General features: G+C 47.5%; 1 protein-coding gene across 4 annotated transcripts in view; it reads right to left on the bottom strand.

Annotated features, from left to right (window-relative positions):
• Positions 1 to 23,232, bottom strand: part of SEPTIN12 (septin 12) — a 107,789-nt gene that overhangs the window by 11,283 nt on the left and 73,274 nt on the right. For 2 of the 4 annotated variants that reach the window (XM_073558582.1, XM_073558583.1), the window contains exon 3: positions 9,756 to 9,953. In XM_073558582.1, the coding sequence (XP_073414683.1) occupies positions 9,756 to 9,953 (198 nt within the window). Of the gene's footprint in view, positions 1 to 9,755; positions 9,954 to 11,950; positions 12,059 to 12,259; positions 12,721 to 23,232 lie in introns of those variants that run through there. The other 2 variants (XM_073558584.1, XM_073558585.1) reach the window with 2 other exon arrangements.

The following is a 23,232-nucleotide window of genomic DNA, read 5'->3' as shown; positions in this document are numbered from 1 at the left end:
CAATTCATCAATCTGACTCTAACCTCTACAACATGGGCAAAACCAAAAAGCTTTCTAAGGATACCAGGGACAAGATCATAGACCTGCACGAAGCTGGACTGGGCTACAAAACCATAAGACGCTGGGTGAGAAGGAGACAACTGTTGATGCAATAGTAAGAAAATGGAAGAAATACAAAATGACTGTCAATCGACATCGATCTGAGGCACCATGCAAAATCTCACCTCGTGGCGTATCCTTGATCATGAGAAAGGTGAGAGGTCAGCCTAAAACTACATGGGGGGGAACTAGTTAATGATCTCAAGGCAGCTGGGACCACAGATACCAAGAAAACCAGAAAACCATTGGTAACACATTACGCTGTAAAGGTTTACAATCCTGCAGTGCCCGCAAAGGTCCCCCTGCTCAAGAAGGCACATGTGCAGACCCGTCCGAAGTTTGCCCATGAACACCTGGATGATTCTGTGAGTGATTGGGAGAAGGTGCTGTGGGCAGATGAGACAAAAATTGAGCTCTTTGGCATTAACTCAACTCGCCATGTTTGGAGGAAGAGAAATGCTGCCTATGACCCAAAGAACACCATCCCCACTGTCACGCATGGAGGTGGAAACATTATGTTTTGGAGGCGTTTCTCTGTTAAGGGCGCAAGACTACTTCACCGCATCAATGGGAGAATGGATGGAGCCATGTTCCGTAATGGGTCACGGCTGGGTCTTCCAGCAAGACAATGACCCAAAATGTACAGCCAAGGCAACAAAGGAGTGGCTCAAAAAGAAGCACATCGAGGTGAACGAGTGGCCTAGCCTGTCTCCAGACCTTAATCCCATAGAAAACTCATGGAGGGAGATGAAGCTCCGAGTTGCCAAGCGACAGCCTCAAAATCTTACTGATCTAGAGACGATCTGCAAAGAGGAGAGGAGCAAAACTCCTCCTGACATGTGCGCAAACCTCATCATCAACTACAAGAAAAGTCTGACTGCTGGGCTTGCCAACAAGGGTTTTACCACCAAGTATTAAGTCTTGGTTGACAGAGGGATCAAATACTTATTTCTCAATGTAAAATGCAAATAAATTTATATAATTTATACAATGTGATTTTCTGGATTTTGTTTTTGATATTCTATCTCTCAATGTTAAAATTCACCTACCCTTAAAATTATAGACTGTTCATGTCTATGCCAGGGGGCAAACTTACAAAATCAGCAAGGGATCAAATATTTCCTTCACTATATGTAACAGGTTAGTGTGTGACTGGACGATGATGACATCATTAGAGCAGTGAGGTCACACAGTACATAGCAGGTTAGTGTGTGACTGGATGATGATGACATCACTAGAGGAGTGAGGTCACACAGTACATAGCAGGTTAGTGTGTGACTGGATCATGATGACATCACTAGAGGAGTGAGGTCACACAGTACATAGCAGGTTAGTGTGTGACTGGATGATGATGACATCATTATAGAGTAGTGACATCACACAGTACATAGCAGGTTCGAGTGTGACTGGATGATGATGACATCTTACAGCAGTGAGGTCACACGGTACATAGCAGGTTAGTGTGTGACTGGATGATGATGACATCATTAGGGCAGTGAGGTCACACAGTACATAGCAGGTTGTGTGACTGCACGATGATGACATCATTATAGAGTAGTGAGGTCACACAGTACATAGCAGGTTAGTGTGTGACTGGATGATGATGACATCATTAGAGGAGTGAGGTCACACAGTACATAGCAGGTTAGTGTGTGACTGGATGATGATGACATCACTAGAGGAGTGAGGTCACACAGTACATAGCAGGTTAGTGTGTGACTGGATGATGATGACATCATTATAGAGTAGTGACGTCACACAGTACATAGCAGGTTCATGTGTGACTGGATGATGATGACATCTTACAGCAGTGAGGTCACACGGTACATAGCAGGTTAGTGTGTGACTGGATGATGATGACATCATTAGGGCAGTGAGGTCACACAGTACATAGCAGGTTGTGTGACTGGACGATGATAACATCATTATAGAGTAGTGAGGTCACAGTACATAGCAGGTTCGTGTGTGACTGGATGATGATGACATCTTACAGCAGTGAGGTCACACGGTACATAGCAGGTTAGTGTGTGACTGGATGATGATGACATCATTAGAGCAGTGATGTCACACAGTACATAGCAGGTTAGTGTGTGACTGGATCATGATGACATCATTACAGCAGTGAGGTCACACAGTACATAGCAGGTTAGTGTGTGACTGGATGATGATGACATCATTATAGAGTAGTGAGGTCACACAGTACGTAGCAGGTTAGTGTGTGACTGGATGATGATGACATCATTAGAGTAGTGACGTCACACAGTACATAGCAGGTTAGTGTGTGACTGGACGATGATGACATCATTAGAGCAGTGCGGTAACAGTACATAGCAGGTTAGTGTGTGACTGGATGATGATGACATCATTAGAGTAGTGAGGTCACACAGTACATAGCAGGTTAGTGTGTGACTGGACGATGATGACATCATTAGAGCAGTGAGGTCACACAGTACATAGCAGGTTAGTGTGTGACTGGATGATGACATCATTAGAGCAGTGAGGTCACACAGTACATAGCAGGTTAGTGTGTGACTGGATGATGACATCATTAGAGCAGTGTTGTCACACAGTACATAGCGCGTTAGTGTGTGACTGGACGATGATGACATCATTATAGAGTAGTGAGGTCACACAGTACATAGCAGGTTAGTGTGTGACTGGATGATGACATCATTAGAGCAGTGAGGTCACACAGTACATAGCGGGTTAGTGTGTGACTGGATGATGATGACATCATTATAGAGTAGTGAGGTCACACAGTACATAGCAGGTTAGTGTGTGACTGGATGATGATGACGACATCATTAGGGCAGTGAGGTCACACAGTACATAGCAGGTTAGTGTGTGACTGGATGATGATGACATCATTATAGAGTAGTGACGTCACACAGTACATAGCAGGTTAGTGTGTGACTGGACGATGATGACATCATTATAGAGTAGTGAGGTCACACAGTACATAGCAGGTTAGTGTGTGACTGGATGATGACATCATTAGAGCAGTGTTGTCACACAGTACATAGCGCGTTAGTGTGTGACTGGACGATGATGACATCATTATAGAGTAGTGAGGTCACACAGCACATAGCAGGTTAGTGTGTGACTGGATGATGACATCATTAGAGCAGTGAGGTCACACAGTACATAGCGGGTTAGTGTGTGACTGGATGATGATGACATCATTATAGAGTAGTGAGGTCACACAGTACATAGCAGGTTAGTGTGTGACTGGATGATGATGACGACATCATTAGGGCAGTGAGGTCACACAGTACATAGCAGGTTAGTGTGTGACTGGATGATGATGACATCATTATAGAGTAGTGACGTCACACAGTACATAGCAGGTTCGTGTGTGACTGGATGATGATGACATCTTACAGCAGTGAGGTCACACAGTACATAGCAGGTTAGTGTCTGACTGGATGATGATGACATCTTACAGCAGTGAGGTCACACGGTACATAGCAGGTTAGTGTGTGACTGGATGATGATGACATCATTAGGGCAGTGAGGTCACACAGTACATAGCAGGTTAGTGTGTGACTGGATGATGATGACATCTTACAGCAGTGAGGTCACACGGAACATAGCAGGTTAGTGTGTGACTGGACGATGATGACATCATTATAGAGTAGTGAGGTCACACAGTACATAGTAGGTTAGTGTGTGACTGGATGATGATGACATCATTAGAGTAGTGAGGTCACACGGTACATAGCAGGTTAGTGTGTGACTGGATGATGATGACATCATTAGGGCAGTGAGGTCACACAGTACATAGCAGGTTAGTGTCTGACTGGATGATGATGACATCTTACAGCAGTGAGGTCACACGGTACATAGCAGGTTAGTCTGTGACTGGATGATGATGACATCATTAGAGCAGTGATGTCACACAGTACATAGCAGGTTAGTGTGTGACTGGATCATGATGACATCATTACAGCAGTGAGGTCACACAGTACATAGCAGGTTAGTGTGTGACTGGATGATGATGACATCATTATAGAGTAGTGAGGTCACACAGTACGTAGCAGGTTAGTGTGTGACTGGATGATGATGACATCATTAGAGTAGTGACGTCACACAGTACATAGCAGGTTAGTGTGTGACTGGACGATGATGACATCATTAGAGCAGTGAGGTAACAGTACATAGCAGGTTAGTGTGTGACTGGACGATGATGACATCATTAGAGTAGTGAGGTCACACAGTACATAGCAGGTTAGTGTGTGACTGGACGATGATGACATCATTAGAGCAGTGAGGTCACACAGTACATAGCAGGTTAGTGTGTGACTGGATGATGACATCATTAGAGCAGTGAGGTCACACAGTACATAGCAGGTTAGTGTGTGACTGGATGATGACATCATTAGAGCAGTGTTGTCACACAGTACATAGCAGGTTAGTGTGTGACTGGACGATGATGACATCATTAGAGTAGTGAGGTCACACAGTACATAGCAGGTTAGTGTGTGACTGGACAATGATGACATCATTATAGAGTAGTGAGGTCACACAGTACATAGCAGGTTAGTGTGTGACTGGATGATGACATCATTAGAGCAGTGAGGTCACACAGTACATAGCGGGTTAGTGTGTGACTGGATGATGATGACATCATTATAGAGTAGTGAGGTCACACAGTACATAGCAGGTTAGTGTGTGACTGGATGATGATGACGACATCATTAGGGCAGTGAGGTCACACAGTACATAGCAGGTTAGTGTGTGACTGGATGATGATGACATCATTATAGAGTAGTGACGTCACACAGTACATAGCAGGTTAGTGTGTGACTGGACGATGATGACATCATTATAGAGTAGTGAGGTCACACAGTACATAGCAGGTTAGTGTGTGACTGGATGATGACATCATTAGAGCAGTGTTGTCACACAGTACATAGCGCGTTAGTGTGTGACTGGACGATGATGACATCATTATAGAGTAGTGAGGTCACACAGCACATAGCAGGTTAGTGTGTGACTGGATGATGACATCATTAGAGCAGTGAGGTCACACAGTACATAGCGGGTTAGTGTGTGACTGGATGATGATGACATCATTATAGAGTAGTGAGGTCACACAGTACATAGCAGGTTAGTGTGTGACTGGATGATGATGACGACATCATTAGGGCAGTGAGGTCACACAGTACATAGCAGGTTAGTGTGTGACTGGATGATGATGACATCATTATAGAGTAGTGACGTCACACAGTACATAGCAGGTTCGTGTGTGACTGGATGATGATGACATCTTACAGCAGTGAGGTCACACAGTACATAGCAGGTTAGTGTCTGACTGGATGATGATGACATCTTACAGCAGTGAGGTCACACGGTACATAGCAGGTTAGTGTGTGACTGGATGATGATGACATCATTAGGGCAGTGAGGTCACACAGTACATAGCAGGTTAGTGTGTGACTGGATGATGATGACATCTTACAGCAGTGAGGTCACACGGAACATAGCAGGTTAGTGTGTGACTGGACGATGATGACATCATTATAGAGTAGTGAGGTCACACAGTACATAGTAGGTTAGTGTGTGACTGGATGATGATGACATCATTACAGTAGTGAGGTCACACGGTACATAGCAGGTTAGTTTGTGACTGGATGATGATGACATCATTAGGGCAGTGAGGTCACACAGTACATAGCAGGTTAGTGTCTGACTGGATGATGATGACATCTTACAGCAGTGAGGTCACACGGTACATAGCAGGTTAGTGTGTGACTGGATGATGATGACATCATTAGGGCAGTGAGGTCACACAGTACATAGCGGGTTAGTGTGTGACTGGACGATGATGACATCATTATAGAGTAGTGAGGTCACACAGTACATAGCAGGTTAGTGTGTGACTGGATGATGACATCATTAGAGCAGTGTTGTCACACAGTACATAGCGGGTTAGTGTGTGACTGGACGATGATGACATCATTATAGAGTAGTGAGGTCACACAGTACATAGCAGGTTAGTGTGTGACTGGATGATGACATCATTAGAGCAGTGTTGTCACACAGTACATAGCGGGTTAGTGTGTGACTGGACGATGATGACATCAGTATAGAGTAGTGAGGTCACACAGTACATAGCAGGTTAGTGTGTGACTGGATGATGACATCATTAGAGCAGTGTTGTCACACAGTACATAGCGGGTTAGTGTGTGACTGGATGATGACATCATTAGAGCAGTGTTGTCACACAGTACATAGCGCGTTAGTGTGTGACTGGACGATGATGACATCATTATAGAGTAGTGAGGTCACACAGCACATAGCAGGTTAGTGTGTGACTGGATGATGACATCATTAGAGCAGTGAGGTCACACAGTACATAGCGGGTTAGTGTGTGACTGGATGATGATGACATCATTATAGAGTAGTGAGGTCACACAGTACATAGCAGGTTAGTGTGTGACTGGATGATGATGACGACATCATTAGGGCAGTGAGGTCACACAGTACATAGCAGGTTAGTGTGTGACTGGATGATGATGACATCATTATAGAGTAGTGACGTCACACAGTACATAGCAGGTTCGTGTGTGACTGGATGATGATGACATCTTACAGCAGTGAGGTCACACAGTACATAGCAGGTTAGTGTCTGACTGGATGATGATGACATCTTACAGCAGTGAGGTCACACGGTACATAGCAGGTTAGTGTGTGACTGGATGATGATGACATCATTAGGGCAGTGAGGTCACACAGTACATAGCAGGTTAGTGTGTGACTGGATGATGATGACATCTTACAGCAGTGAGGTCACACGGAACATAGCAGGTTAGTGTGTGACTGGACGATGATGACATCATTATAGAGTAGTGAGGTCACACAGTACATAGTAGGTTAGTGTGTGACTGGATGATGATGACATCATTACAGTAGTGAGGTCACACGGTACATAGCAGGTTAGTTTGTGACTGGATGATGATGACATCATTAGGGCAGTGAGGTCACACAGTACATAGCAGGTTAGTGTCTGACTGGATGATGATGACATCTTACAGCAGTGAGGTCACACGGTACATAGCAGGTTAGTGTGTGACTGGATGATGATGACATCATTAGGGCAGTGAGGTCACACAGTACATAGCGGGTTAGTGTGTGACTGGACGATGATGACATCATTATAGAGTAGTGAGGTCACACAGTACATAGCAGGTTAGTGTGTGACTGGATGATGACATCATTAGAGCAGTGTTGTCACACAGTACATAGCGGGTTAGTGTGTGACTGGACGATGATGACATCATTATAGAGTAGTGAGGTCACACAGTACATAGCAGGTTAGTGTGTGACTGGATGATGACATCATTAGAGCAGTGTTGTCACACAGTACATAGCGGGTTAGTGTGTGACTGGACGATGATGACATCAGTATAGAGTAGTGAGGTCACACAGTACATAGCAGGTTAGTGTGTGACTGGATGATGACATCATTAGAGCAGTGTTGTCACACAGTACATAGCGGGTTAGTGTGTGACTGGATGATGATGACATCATTATAGAGTAGTGAGGTCACACAGTACATAGTAGGTTAGTGTGTGACTGGATGATGATGACATCATTGGAGTAGTGAGGTCACACGGTACATAGCAGGTTAGTGTGTGACAGGATGATGATGACATCATTATAGAGTAGTGACGTCACACAGTACATAGCAGGTTAGTGTGTGACTGGACGATGATGACATCATTATAGAGTAGTGAGGTCACACAGTACATAGCAGGTTAGTGTGTGACTGGACGATGATGACATCATTATAGAGTAGTGAGGTCACACAGTACATAGCAGGTTTGTGTGTGACTGGATGATGATGACATCTTACAGCAGTGAGGTCACACGGTACATAGCAGGTTAGTGTGTGACTGGATGATGATGACATCATTAGGGCAGTGAGGTCACACAGTACATAGCAGGTTAGTGTGTGACTGGATCATGATGACATCATTACAGCAGTGAGGTCACACAGTACGTAGCAGGTTAGTGTGTGACTGGATGATGATGACATCATTAGAGCAGTGATGTCACACAGTACATAGCAGGTTAGTGTGTGACTGGATCATGATGACATCTTTACAGCAGTGAGGTCACACAGTACGTAGCAGGTTAGTGTGTGACTGGATGATGATGACATCATTAGAGTAGTGAGGTCACACAGTACATAGCAGGTTAGTGTGTGACTGGACGATGATGACATCATTAGAGTAGTGAGGTCACACAGTACATAGCAGGTTAGTGTGTGACTGGACGATGATGACATCATTAGAGCAGTGAGGTAACAGTACATAGCAGGTTAGTGTGTGACTGGATGATGATGACATCATTAGAGTAGTGGGGTCACACGGTACATAGCAGGTTAGTGTGTGACTGGATGATGATGACATCATTAGAGCAGTGGTCACACGGTACATAGCAGGTTAGTGTGTGACTGGATGATGATGACATCATTAGAGCAGTGATGTCACACAGTACATAGCAGGTTAGTGTGTGACTGGATCATGATGACATCATTACAGCAGTGAGGTCACACAGTACGTAGCAGGTTAGTGTGTGACTGGATGATGATGACATCATTAGAGTAGTGACGTCACACAGTACATAGCAGGTTAGTGTGTGACTGGACGATGATGACATCATTAGAGTAGTGAGGTCACACAGTACATAGCAGGTTAGTGTGTGACTGGATGATGATGACATCATTAGAGTAGTGACGTCACACAGTACATAGCAGGTTAGTGTGTGACTGGACGATGATGACATCATTAGAGCAGTGAGGTAACAGTACATAGCAGGTTAGTGTGTGACTGGACGATGATGACATCATTAGAGTAGTGAGGTCACACAGTACATAGCAGGTTAGTGTGTGACTGGACGATGATGACATCATTAGAGCAGTGAGGTCACACAGTACATAGCAGGTTAGTGTGTGACTGGATGATGATGACATCATTAGAGTAGTGAGGTCACACGGTACATAGCAGGTTAGTGTGTGACTGGATGATGATGACATCATTAGAGCAGTGGTCACACAGTTCATAGCAGGTTAGTGTGTGACTGGATGATGATGACATAAGAGTAGTGAGGTCACACAGTACATAGCAAGTTAGTGTGTGACTGGACGATGATGACATCATTAGAGTAGTGAGGTCACACAGTACATAGCAGGTTAGTGTGTGACTGGATGATGATGACATCATTAGAGTATTGAGGTCACACAGTACATAGCAGGTTAGTGTGTGACTGGATGATGACATCATTAGAGTAGTGAGGTCACACAGTACATAGCAGGTTAGTGTGTGACTGGATGATGATGACATCATTAGAGTAGTGAGGTCACACAGTACATAGCAAGTTAGTGTGTGACTGGACGATGATGACATCATTAGAGCAGTGAGGTCACACGCTCTAAGTCCTGATGATGGCTCCTTCATCAGAGTGATAGCAGCAATCATCTGATGATCTGCTCACCTGAAGAAATGCCATTATTCCATCCCTTTAATTTCTGACAAGTATAAGAACAGTCATCCTCGTAAAAATCCTTTACATTGTGGCCAAAATGTCTCCAAAAGTGAAGCTAATAGAACATGGAGGAGAGGCCGTCATCGCTCCACGTCTTTACTCACCCACCACCATGATGTTAAACTCGAAGCCGTATTTCATAGCCTTGCGCTTCATCTGGTCCAGCACGGAGTCGATGCCCACGTAGCCGAAGGGCTCCCGGCCCAGATCCTCGCACACCGCCGTGTCTTCTGCTGGTCTGACCAGGCTCAGCTCCTCCATCCTGCTGCCGCTGCTCGCACCGTCTGGCCCGGGGCTGAGATCTGTAAGGAAAGGAAAGAGGAAGACGAGAAAACCATCAGCAGGAAAACGAGAAACGGTGAAGACGCCTGGGTGCGATTTAACCCTTCATCTACTGGACCCAACCCAAGAGCACAGATAAAATCAGAGCAGAAATCATATCAGAGGACAGAAGGAATTAGAGGGGCTTTCCAGTGTCACCCTAAGCCATTAACCCATTCACTGCCATGCATGACAGTTCTATTATTATTATGGCATCCCACGAATTTTCAAAGATGGTGCACATCAACCAGAAACCTTTATGTATCTACCTGGGGATTTCCACAAATTTAAGTAACCACGTACATGTATTACTCACCCTGTATTATACTCCAGAGCTGCACTCACTATTCTGCTGGTGCAGTCACTGTGTCCATACATTACTGATCCTGAGTTACCTCCTGTATTATACTCCAGAGCTGCACTCACTATTCTGCTGGTGCAGTCACTGTGTACATACATTACATTACTGATCCTGAGTTACATCCTGTATTATACTCCAGAGCTGCACTCACTATTCTGCTGGTGTAGTCACTGTGTACATACATCGCATTACTGATCCTGAGTTACCTCCTGTATTATACCCCAGAGCTGCACTCACTATTCTGCTGGTGCAGTCACTGTGTACATACATTACATTACTGATCCTGAGTTACATCCTGTATTATACCCCAGAGCAGCACTCACTATTCTGCTGGTGCAGTCACTGTGTACATACATCGCATTACTGATCCTGAGTTACACCCTGTATTATACTCCAGAGCTGCACTCACTATTCTGCTGGTGCAGTCACTGTGTACATACATTACATTACTGATCCTGAGTTACATCCTGTATTATACCCCAGAGCTGCACTCACTATTCTGCTGGTGCAGTCACTGTGTACATACATTACATTACATTACTGATCCTGAGTTACACCCTGTATTATACTCCAGAGCAGCACTCACTATTCTGCTGGTGCAGTCACTGTGTACATACATCGCATTACTGATCCTGAGTTACACCCTGTATTATACTCCAGAGCTGTACTCACTATTCTGCTGGTGCAGTCACTGTGTACATACATTACATTGCCTATCCTGGGGTACATCCTGTATCATACTCCAGAGCTGTATTGTAGAGGTCTGGATCCTTCATACCTGCTGATAATCGCTAAGTGATGGATTATACATTATGCCGCCTTAAGGCGTTCAGGAGTTGGCCAATACAGTGCTCCTCTTAAAGGAAAAGGTCATTGTGAAACAGAGACTCATCACACAGAGCAGCCTCAGAGGCCCATATGATCAGGGACTCAAAACATTCTCCCCATATCTCTGATTAGTAATGGCCTGTTGCCTTCTTCATAGATGGACCTCTTATGTGTTGGATGATTCGTCAGCAGTAATTTGCACTATTATTCACACCCTCACCCTAGTACCCTTGCACAATACAGCAAGAATGGAGCTTCATATAGAAACCAGGAAAGACATTTACCAATCTAGAAGACACATCAGATAAGAAGTAAGTGACTGCTTATCAGGCGCTTGCTCCAGATCAACATAAAAAAAACTTAGCAGGAACCAATGGACCCATCTGTATGGCCAAAGGATCCTTGATAAAGTAACACTGATGAGATGGATACACAAGACTACAAAGTTTTCTAGATAAGGAGCAAGTGACTGCGATGAGGTCCGCCGACTCCAGATCAACACAGAAAAACTCAACACAAACCAATCTGTGCAGCCAAGTATAAAAAGGAACGGATACAAAGTAAAGATGAACGATGGATATACAAAGTTATAAGATAAAGAGCGAGGGTCTGCGATGAAGCCGCCGGCTCCAGATCAGCACCGCAAAGTCAACAGAAATTCAACAGGATCCAATGGACCCCAATGGAAGATCTAGGCTACGAGTGGTCGAATGAGAAGTAAGAGGCTGCGGATGAGGCGCCAGCTCCAGATCTAGAAAACTTCACAACTCCGTCCAGTGATGCCATCACCTTAAATGACCTCGCCATTGACCAGCTTGGTGGCCCAGTTAACCCTTCACAGAAATGCACTATGGAGAGCACATGGTGGACAAAGATGGAAATGTAGGACCGGTAGGTGGTCTTCAGTGGCACAGTTAAGATGTCGGTCAGTGAGGTAGCCCGCTCCCATCCTCTGCGTCTCGCCCTTCTTCTCTAGAGCGTGGTCTGGGCAGGGAGCTCTGCCACCCAGCATGGTGGTGGATGCCATGTATATTTAACCCCTTCCTTCCTTATGGTGCCCCCCACCTCAACCCCCCATAATCCCGGTGCCAATCATACCTCTCTTCTAATCGCGCTGATCGACAGGGTGGGTGACCAGTCTCCCCTTCAGCAGCATGAAGACCCCAGAATCTTCCACCGCCGTCTCCCTGGAATCGGCCGGATCCCGGAACAGTCCCGGATTTTTTTGTTTTCCGTGGCGTGCGGAGGATGGGGACACGGAGTGGCTGGACCTTATGGCAGGCAAAGCGGTCTCTCCCTGCCTCTCATCCTCTCTCTATAGAAGCCCCCCCACTGGGATGAGACAACAAAGACCCTGCGTTATAGGCACACGTGACTGGAATGGCAAATAATAACCCTTTAAGAGCCAATGGGGTTAGTAAGGCCCTGCAGAAGGCCCCCTCCCCTCACAGAGACCCCACAACTTCCCAATTAACAGGCAGGGAATCAGCTCCAATTATAGACAGGGGAATGATGGGCGACAGCGGGGGTCCGCCAGCCGATGGCACCTGCTCCTCACATCCCCTGTATCAGGACAGAACCTGCAGATATTACGTGTCCGCCCTCCGCCCATTACTGCAACTTTCTTATAGACTTTCTGCTTCAATTCCTCCCCATTTTCAGGATCTCTGCTAGCTGTCAGTGAATGGGAACACTATCGCTTACATGGCCTCACAGCTGAGGGTTCGTTCCAGTTGTGTCCAGTGTGACCCCTCAATGGTGCGGTGAGCTCCTCAGCAGCGCAAGACTCGTTGCATTTCTGATTGTTACAGTGTATCAGTGCAGCGCCAGTCTGGATACAAGTACAACAAACCATCAGCTGTGAGACATCAGCTCCCTAGCAGGACTGTGACAGTGAAGCAGCACCACGCTCTTTTCCTGCCCTGTTTGTTACAATGTATCAGTGCAGGAAAAATGTATCCGTCTGGAGACCACCTGATACACTGTAGCAGACCCTCAGCTGTGGGTACAGTGATACATCCTTAGCCAATCTCTATAGGAGTGCAGCCATATTGCTTATCATCCAGCTTTCCCAGATACAGGTGAATGGGGCTGTGATGATAGAGGAGGCCGACCCTCCGGCGGGGCCCACGTACCTGCCAGCCCTTGTGTCCCGGCCTCGTGTGATGGGGAAGGAGGGGGAGGAATATGGACTTTGAGTCTCTCTACATCACATGAAGATTATTACCTATATAATATAGGGCTCCTTTAACCCTTAAAGTCCACCATTGCTCTGCAGGTCCTGCAGTGGGTTCAGGGGGTGTTTGGCCCTGCCGTGGGCTCTGAGCTTTTTTGGCCCAGCAGCGGGCTCTGGAGGTGTCTGGCCCCTGCCAGAGGGCTCTTGGGGTGTTTGTCCCCGCTGAGGGCTCTAGAGGTGTTTGTCCCCGCTGAGGGCTCTAGGGGTGTTTGGTCCTGCCGCGGGCTCTGGAGGTGTTTGGTCCTGCCGCGGGCTCTGCAGGTGTTTGGTCCTACCGCGGGCTCTGCAGGTGTTTGGTCCTACCGCGGGCTCTGGAGGTGTTTGGTCCTGCCACGGGTTCTGGAGGTGTTTGGTCCTGCCGCGGGCTCTAGAGGTGTTTGGCCCCGCTGAGGGCTCTAGGGGTGTTTGGTCCTGCCGCGGGCTCTAGAGGTGTTTGGCCCCGCTGAGGGCTCTAGGGGTGCTTGGTCCTGCCGCGGGCTCTGGAGGTGTTTGGTCCTGCCGCGGGCTCTGCAGGTGTTTGGTCCTGCCGCGGGCTCTGCAGGTGTTTGGTCCTACCGCGGGCTCTGGAGGTGTTTGGTCCTGCCACGGGCTCTGGAGGTGTTTGGTCCTACCGCGGGCTCTGGAGGTGTTTGGTCCTGCCACGGGCTCTGGAGGTGTTTGGTCCTACCGCGGGCTCTGGAGGTGTTTGGTCCTGCCGTGGGCTCTAGAGGTGTTTGGCCCTTGCCTATGGGCTCTGGAGGTGTTTGACCCTGCGGTGGGCTCTGGGGGTGTTTGTCCCCGCTGAGGGCTCTAGAGGTGTTTGGCCCTTGCCGGTGGGCTCTGGAGGTGTTTGGCCCCGCGGCGGGCTCTGGGGGTGTTTGGTCCCACAGCAAGCTCTAGAGGTGTTTGGTCTCACGGTGGGCTCTGGGGGGGTGTTTGTCCCCGCTGAGGGCTCTAGAGGTGTTTGGCCCTTGCCGGTGGGATCTGGAGGTGTTTGTCCCCGCTGAGGGCTCTTGGGGTGTTTGGCTCCACGGCGAGGTCTAGGGGTGTTCGGCCCCTGCCGACTGTGATTGAAGATGGCATATTTAAACACACAGAAATGTCCGGTCCTGACAACCCCTGATCTCCGAGAATACATTCTATTCAGAGCAAGCGGGAAACAAAGGAGCGAGCGGGTCTTGAAGCCAGAGGCCCGGCCTGCAGAAAGCCAGGACAATGGGGGAGAAGGGACAGAAGGCAAAGCAGGGGGGACAGGGGAACGGGGGCTGAGGGGGAGTTGGGAGGATACTGCAGAGCTGATGTATCTAAGCCTATCCTGCGTGATACTATCTGCTGAACTACTGCATCCAAGACTATTGTAAGGTACTGTCTGCTGAGCTGTGTATCTAATCCTATCATGATGGAAGAATAACAGTATCTCATACATCAGCTTAGTTTAGAGTAGGATTAGATACACGGCTCAGCAGACAGTATCACACAGGAGAGGATTAGATACACGGCTCAGCAGTCAGTATCACACAGGATAGGATTAGATACACGGCTCAGCAGTCAGTATCACACAGGATAGGATTAGATACACGGCTCAGCAGACAGTATCACACAGGATAGGATTAGATACACGGCTCAGCAGTCAGTATCACACAGGATAGGATTAGATACATGGCTAAGCAGTCAGTATCACACAGGATAGGATTAGATACACGACTCAGCAGTCAGTATCACAGAGGATAGGATTAGATACACGGCTCAGCAGACAGTATCACACAGGACAGGATTAGATTCACGACTCAGCAGTCAGTATCACAGAGGATGGGTTTAGATACACGGCTCAGCAGTCAGTATCACACAGGATAGGATTAGATACACGGCTCAGCAGTCAGTATCACAGAGGATGGGATTAGATACATGGCTCTACAGTCAGTATCACACAGGATAGGATTAGATACACGGCTCAGCAGACAGTATCACAGAGGATGGGATTAGATACACGGCTCAGCAGTCAGTATCACACAGGATAGGATTAGATTCACGACTCAGCAGTCAGTATCACAGAGGATGGGATTAGATACACGGCTCAGCAGTCAGTATCACACAGGATAGGATTAGATACACGACTCAGCAGTCAGTATCACAGAGGATGGGATTGGATACACGGCTCAGCAGACAGTATCACACAGGATAGGATTAGATACATGGCTCAGCAGTCAGTATCACAGAGGATGGGATTAGATACATGGCTCAGCAGTCAGTATCACACAGGATAGGATTAGATACACGGCTTAGCAGACAGTATCACAGAGGATGGGATTAGATACACGGCTCAGCAGTCAGTATCACACAGGATAGGATTAGATTCACGACTCAGCAGTCAGTATCACAGAGGATGGGATTAGATACACGGCTCAGCAGTCAGTATCACACAGGATAGGATTAGATACACGACTCAGCAGTCAGTATCACAGAGGATGGGATTAGATACACGGCTCAGCAGACAGTATCACACAGGATAGGATTAGATACATGGCTCAGCAGTCAGTATCACAGAGGATAGGATTAGATACACGGCTCAGCAGACAGTCAGCAGGCAGTTTCACACAGGATAGGATTAGATACACGGCTCAGCAGACAGTATCACAGAGGATGGGATTAGATACACGGCTCAGCAGGCAGTATCACACAGGATAGGATTAGATACACGGCTCAGCAGACAGTATCACACAGGATAGGATTAGATACATGGCTCAGCAGTCAGTATCACACAGGATAGGATTAGATACACGGCTCAGCAGTCAGTATCACACAGGATAGGATTAGATACACGGCTCAGCAGACAGTATCACAGAGGATGGGATTAGATACACGGCTCAGCAGGCAGTATCACACAGGATAGGATTAGATACACGGCTCAGCAGTCAGTATCACACAGGAGAGGATTAGATACACGGCTCAGCAGACAGTATCACACAGGAGAGGATTAGATACACGGCTCAGCAGCAGTCAGTATCACACAGGATAGGATTAGATGCATGGCTCAGCAGACAGTATCACACAGGATAAGATTAGATACATGGCTCAGCAGTCAGTATCACACAGGATAGGATTAGATACACGGCTCAGCAGTCAGTATCACACAGGAGCGGATTAGATACACGGCTCAGCAGACAGTATCACACAGGATAAGATTACATACACGGCTCAGCAGACAGTATCACACAGGAGAGGATTAGATACACGGCTCAGCAGTCAGTATCACACTGGAGAGGATTAGATATACGGCTCTGCAGTCAGTATCACACAGGAGAGGATTAGATACATGGCTCTGCAGTCAGTATCACACAGGATAGGATTAGATACATGGCTCAGCAGTCAGTATCACAGAGGATGCGATTAGATACACGGCTCAGCAGTCCGTATCACACAGGATAGGATTAGATACACGGCTCAGCAGACAGTATCACAGAGGATGCGATTAGATACACGGCTCAGCAGCCCTGTTACATATAACCGCTGTCTCCCGCGCTGTCAGGCGTCGCTTCCTCTTTTGGCCGCTGCCTTTATCTGACGTTGCAGGTTTATAATGAGGGAACTTTCCGTTTGCTGCCGTCGTATCTGTAGGAACACACGTTTCCCAGAAGTTTCTACAGAAAAACGGAAATGGTCTTGGTTCTGACTGGTCCGGTGTCACCGGGAGGTCGTCATGTCACTCACCACCTGTACGGTATCTGAGATCAGCCCCCCAGTAACAGTCCCGGGCCGCCCTCCTCAGTCACTTCTATGCATTAGTTATATCAGTACCTGGGAAAACTGGGTGACAACCAACACAGTCGACAGTACAGCTCACACTGAGGTCGTCACCCACCTGAATGACTCCTGTATCTGAAAAAAATGACATACAATGGATATAAGAAGTCTACACACCCCTGTTACAATGCCAGGTCTTTGTCATGGAAATAAATCCTACCAAGAACAAACCTTTCAGAACTTTTTACACCTTTGATTTAACCATAGTCTGTACAAATCTATAGAAAAACAAATACATTCAGGTGGAAAAAGAAAAATAAAGAAGTAAAATTATATGGTTGTATAAATATGCGCACCCTATAACTAATACTTTCTTGAAGTCTCCTTTGAACTTCTGATGGCATTCAGTCTTTTTGGATATATCAGTGCGGCACATATAGAACTGATGATCTTTGCCCCCTCTTCTCTGTAGATTGTGGGGGCAACTACTGTGTACTGCGCCCTCTTCAGGTCACCCAGAGATTGTCACTTGGGTTCAGGTCTAGGATCAGCCTGGGCCTTACCAAAATTTTCATCTTCTTCTGGGGAAGCCATTCTTTTGGTGATTTGGAGGTCGCTTAGGGTTGTTCTTGCGCTGAAAGGTGAAATTCCTTTTCAGCAGGGGTTTTGATAGTTGAAATTGTTCATAACTCCCTCTATCTTTACTAAAGCCCCAGTTCCAGCTGCTGAAAAACAGCCCAAAAACACAATGTTTCCTTCACCATGCCTCACTGTAGGGATGGTGATGCGCCGTGTTGGCTTTGTACCTTTTGTAATTATGATCAAAAAGATCCCCCTTCGTCTCATCAGACATAACATGTTTCCCGCATATTTTTGGCGGACTTGATAAGAGGTTTTGGCAAACATAGTGGGGTCTGAATGATTATCTTTGGAAGAAAAGGCTTCCATCTTGCCACCCAACCCAACAGGATTTACATATGGGAGATTGTTGTCAAATGCAGGACACAATCATGACTTGCAGCTCCTTTAATGTTGCTGACGGCCTTTTGGCAATCTCCCGGACCAATTTTCTTCTGGTCTTTTCATCAATTTTCTAGTACATCCAGTTCTAGGTAATGTCACTGTTGAGCCAAATTTACTCTACTTCTTGAAGACGTCTTCACAATGCTCGATGGTTTGTCTAATAACTTGGGCATTTTTTTACACCCTTCTCCTGACTGATAACTTTCACCAGTGAGATCCCTTTGCTGTGTTGTCAGCTGTTTACGGATCAGAAAATGTCAGGAAAATCCACCAAGAACAGCAAAACTTTTTATGGGGCAAATCACGATCCCTATAAATGATGGCGGCCGTGATTCTGAGCACAACCACATCTCCAACTACAAGAGGGTGTTCATACTTGTGCAACCACATTATTATAGTTTTGTTAATTTTATTAAACTAATTTTGCTGGACAGGATTTATTTTTATATGGCAAAAAGCTGGCATTTAACAGGGGCGTGCAGACTTTTGGTAACCAGAAATTACAGAAGAGAACAATTCTGGCAAAACCACTAAAATGAAGCCCCCTGCACCCCCTCCAGCCTTCCTTATACCCTGCATAGACTTTAGAGCCGTTGCCCATAGCAACAAATCTGAATACAATACGTGAGGCCTATAAAGTGTCAGCCGGCCTGTGATGGCCGCCAACAGCAACTCTGAATCCCCTCAAGCTGCATGGAGGCTTTAGCCACATGACATGGAGATGGCAATGTCACCGTCATCTTCATCAATACGTGATGATATTAGTGATGAGGCAACAGTGTCCCTCGTCCATAGGATCTGCACTGACCGGTCTGGCAGCCATGATGGTCTGTGATGAGGACCAGGGCTCCGTGTATTAAACACTGCGCCGTCTTGTTATGTTACTATCCATTGCAGTATTCCCTGGAAAGCCAGATGGCGGCCATGTTTAAGTGTGTCTGACAGGAAAATATACAGTGAGGGAGCGGGCAGGAGGGGCGCGGGCAGACAAGGCCCCTTTATAGGAGACTCTTCTCTGCCCCTGTTCCCACAGACGTGAGCAAACACAGCTCCTCCATAACAAAGGGCCCGTCCTGTCTGCTGCCGCACCGACTCTGTCCAGACATCTCTGGCCGCCATTACTGGAGCCTGTCCTGTGTAATACTGGGGTGTGAATGATGAAACTGAGGTAAACATGGCTGACCTGACAAACCCAATTCTACCATAGACCTACACCATGGATGGAAGGGTCGTACAATGGCACAAGGGAGGGTTACAAACATTTCCGATGTGCGAAAACAGAAAAATAGTTGTTGGCATGGTGACCCCTAATGTCTCGGGCAGGGGGACCGCCATAAGTGTCACACACTCCGAGGCCCCCATAATAGCATCAGGCATGGGGACAGCCATAAGTGTCACACACTCCGGGGCCCCCATAATTGCGTCAGGCATGGGGAAACCCATAAGTGTCACACACTCCGGGGCCCCCATAATAGCATCAGGCATGGGGACCGCCATAAGTGTCACACACTCTGAGGCCCCTATAACTACATAAGGCATGGGGACCGCCATAAGTGTCACACACTCTGGGGCCCCCATAATAGCATCAGGCATGGGGACCGCCATAAGTGTCACACACTCCGGGGCCCCTATAACTGCGTCAGGCATGGGGACCGCCATAAGTGTCACGCACTCCGGGGCCCCCATAATAGCATCAGGCATGGGGACCGCCATAAGTGTCACACACTCTGAGGCCCCCATAATTGCGTCAGGCATGGGGAAACCCATAAGTGTCACACACTCCGGGGCCCCCATAATAGCATCAGGCATGGGGACCGCCATAAGTGTCACACACTCCGGGGCCCCTATAACTACATAAGGCATGGGGACCGCCATAAGTGTCACACACTCTGGGGCCCCCATAATAGCATCAGGCATGGGGACCGCCATAAGTGTCACACACTCCGGGGCCCCTATAACTGCGTCAGGCATGGGGACCGCCATAAGTGTCACGCACTCCGGGGCCCCCATAATAGCATCAGGCATGGGGACCGCCATAAGTGTCACACACTCTGAGGCCCCCATAACTGTGTCAGGCATGGGGACCGCCATAAGTGTCACGCACTCTGGGGCCCCCATAACAGCATCAGGCATGGGGACCGCCATAAGTGTCACACACTCCGGGGCCCCTATAACTGCGTCAGGCATGGGGACCGCCATAAGTGTCACGCACTTCGGGGCCCCCATAATAGCATCAGGCATGGGGACCGCCATAAGTGTCACACACTCTGAGGCCCCCATAACTGTGTCAGGCATGGGGACCGCCATAAGTGTCACGCACTCTGGGGCCCCCATAATAGCATCAGGCATGGGGACCGCCATAAGTGTCACACACCCTGAGGCCCCCATAACTGTGTCAGGCATGGGGACCGCCATAAGTGTCACACACTCTGAGGCCCCCATAATAGCATCAGGCATGGGGACCGCCATAAGTGTCACACACTCTGAGGCCCCCATAACTGTGTCAGGCATGGGGACCGCCATAAGTGTCACACACTCTGGGGCCCCCATTATAGCATCAGGCATGGGGACCGCCATAAGTGTCACACACTCCGGGGCCCCTATAACTGCGTCAGGCATGGGGACCGCCATAAGTGTCACGCACTCCGGGGCCCCCATAATAGCATCAGGCATGGGGACCGCAATAAGTGTCACACACTCTGAGGCCCCCATAACTGTGTCAGGCATGGGGACCGCCATAAGTGTCACACACTCTGGGGCCCCCATAATAGCATCAGGCATGGGGACCGCCATAAGTGTCACACACTCCGGGGCCCCTATAATTGCATCAGGCATGGGGACCGCCATAAGTGTCACACACTCCGGGGCCCCCATAATAGCATCAGGCATGGGGACCGCCATAAGTGTCACACACTCTGGGGCCCCCATAATAGCATCAGGCATGGGGACCGCCATAAGTGTCACACACTCCAAGGCCCCCATAATAGCATCAGGCATGGGGACCGCCATAAGTGTCACACACTCCGGGGCCCCCATAATAGCATCAGGCAGGGGGACCGCCATAAGTGTCACACACTCCGAGGCCCCCATAATAGCATCAGGCATGGGGACCGCCATAAGTGTCACACACTCCGGGGCCCCTATAACTGCATCAGGCATGGGGACCGCCATAAGTGTCACACACTCCAAGGCCCCCATAATAGCATCAGGCATGGGGACCGCCATAAGTATCACACACTCTGGGGCCCCCATAATTGCGTCAGGCATGGGGACCGCCATAAGTGTCACACACTCTGGGGCCCCCATAATTGCGTCAGGCAGGGGGACCGCCATAAGTGTCACACACTCTGGGGCCCCCATAATAGCATCAGGCATGGGGACCGCCATAAGTGTCACACACTCCAAGGCCCCCATAATAGCATCAGGCATGGGGACCGCCATAAGTGTCACACACTCCGGGGCCCCCATAATAGCATCAGGCAGGGGGACCGCCATAAGTGTCACACACTCCGAGGCCCCCATAATAGCATCAGGCATGGGGACCGCCATAAGTGTCACACACTCCGGGGCCCCTATAACTGCATCAGGCATGGGGACCGCCATAAGTGTCACACACTCCGAGGCCCCCATAATAGCATCAGGCATGGGGACCGCCATAAGTGTCACACACTCCGAGGCCCCCATAATAGCATCAGGCATGGGGACCGCCATAAGTGTCACACACTCTGGGGCCCCCATAATTGCGTCAGGCAGGGGGACTGCCATAAGTGTCACACACTCCGAGGCCCCCATAATAGCATCAACAAATATATCGTGGCACTACTGCGTTGGTGCACAAAAGAAGGTTCCCACACCAGTATTAATAATATAATAAATTTTTGGCACTCAACTTGTTGCAAAGTGAAGATTTTTATTTGCAGTCTCAATAATTAGACGTTTCGGCTTTCACATACAAGCCTTCATCAGTAAGCTGCAAATCAGATACAAATGTACAGTACAAGTCAAAGGCTACATAGTGTACAAATAATTAAGATAACACACAGTGGATAACACAATGTATTCATAGTAGTGCACTAGTGATGGATGGGACGGATTGAGGTATAGGGAAAGGGAGGAAAAACATTTCTTAGGAAAAAAATTAAGGGAAGGAAAAAAAGGGGGAAGGTATATAACCTACCCAGTCTGCTCTCTTGAATAGATCTGCAATGTATCTAGAGTGACAGAGAAGAGAGTACATATGTAGTATATATAATAATAATTGTATTAAGTTAGTAACAGGAATCAATGGTCCGTCACTACTCACTCAATAGTAAGGTACCACTATGTTAGTGGTGTGAATGGTCTGATCCGTGTTGAGAATGATTCTCATTCATCTTGAAAGAAAGGAAATTGTGACTATAACAGAGGACTAAAATGTAAATGTACCATGTTTTTATGATAAATGCCAATGAAGTATTATAGATACCAACCGATAAAAATTTGTAACTGGAGTAATCTGTAAAGATACCGTAAAGAATCCTATGTGAGGGGTCTGTAGATCATAAAAAACAAAGAAGTTTCACTCAATGTATTGGGGAGTTAAAATTGACAATGAGCCACCAATAAATTTACTCACTTAGTGTCAGATTAGGAATCGATTGTAAGTTTCAATTCCATAGAGAACCCTCACCACGCTGTTAAACAGAAATGTATAGTGTATGAGGGGTTAAGTAGCGCTACATAATAATGTATATATATAGATGTCCAGTTAGAGGTGGGCTTACCGTTGGTGGGTGGCGGCGTGATGTGTCAAGAAGAACGCGGTATCCACCGCTTGTAGCCAGGGTGCCCATAGCGTGCACCATGGATTTTAAATAGACGGTGGGCGGGACATCATCAGATTGATTGGACCGCGTCACCGGAAGTGACGTTGGCGTCCATTTGAATGCGCTGATAGGCTTAGTGAGATGAAGGGGCGTGTTGTGGGAGGTGGCGCTGGAATGCTCGTCATTCTACTGAACGTACACAGGCGATTGTGCTTCCTGTGTTGAAGCGCAGAGCGAATGTTTATAGAAAGTAAAATTTAAGTGAATGTGCATGTGGTATTGCATAT

The sequence above is a fragment of the Dendrobates tinctorius genome, unplaced genomic scaffold (assembly GCF_039654945.1).
Source record: "Dendrobates tinctorius isolate UK_male_01 unplaced genomic scaffold, ASM3965494v1 ptg000257l, whole genome shotgun sequence".
NCBI classification, from domain to species: domain Eukaryota; kingdom Metazoa; phylum Chordata; class Amphibia; order Anura; family Dendrobatidae; genus Dendrobates; species Dendrobates tinctorius.
Note: the sequence above shows the minus strand (reverse complement) of the source record. Positions and strands in the feature narration are given on the sequence as shown.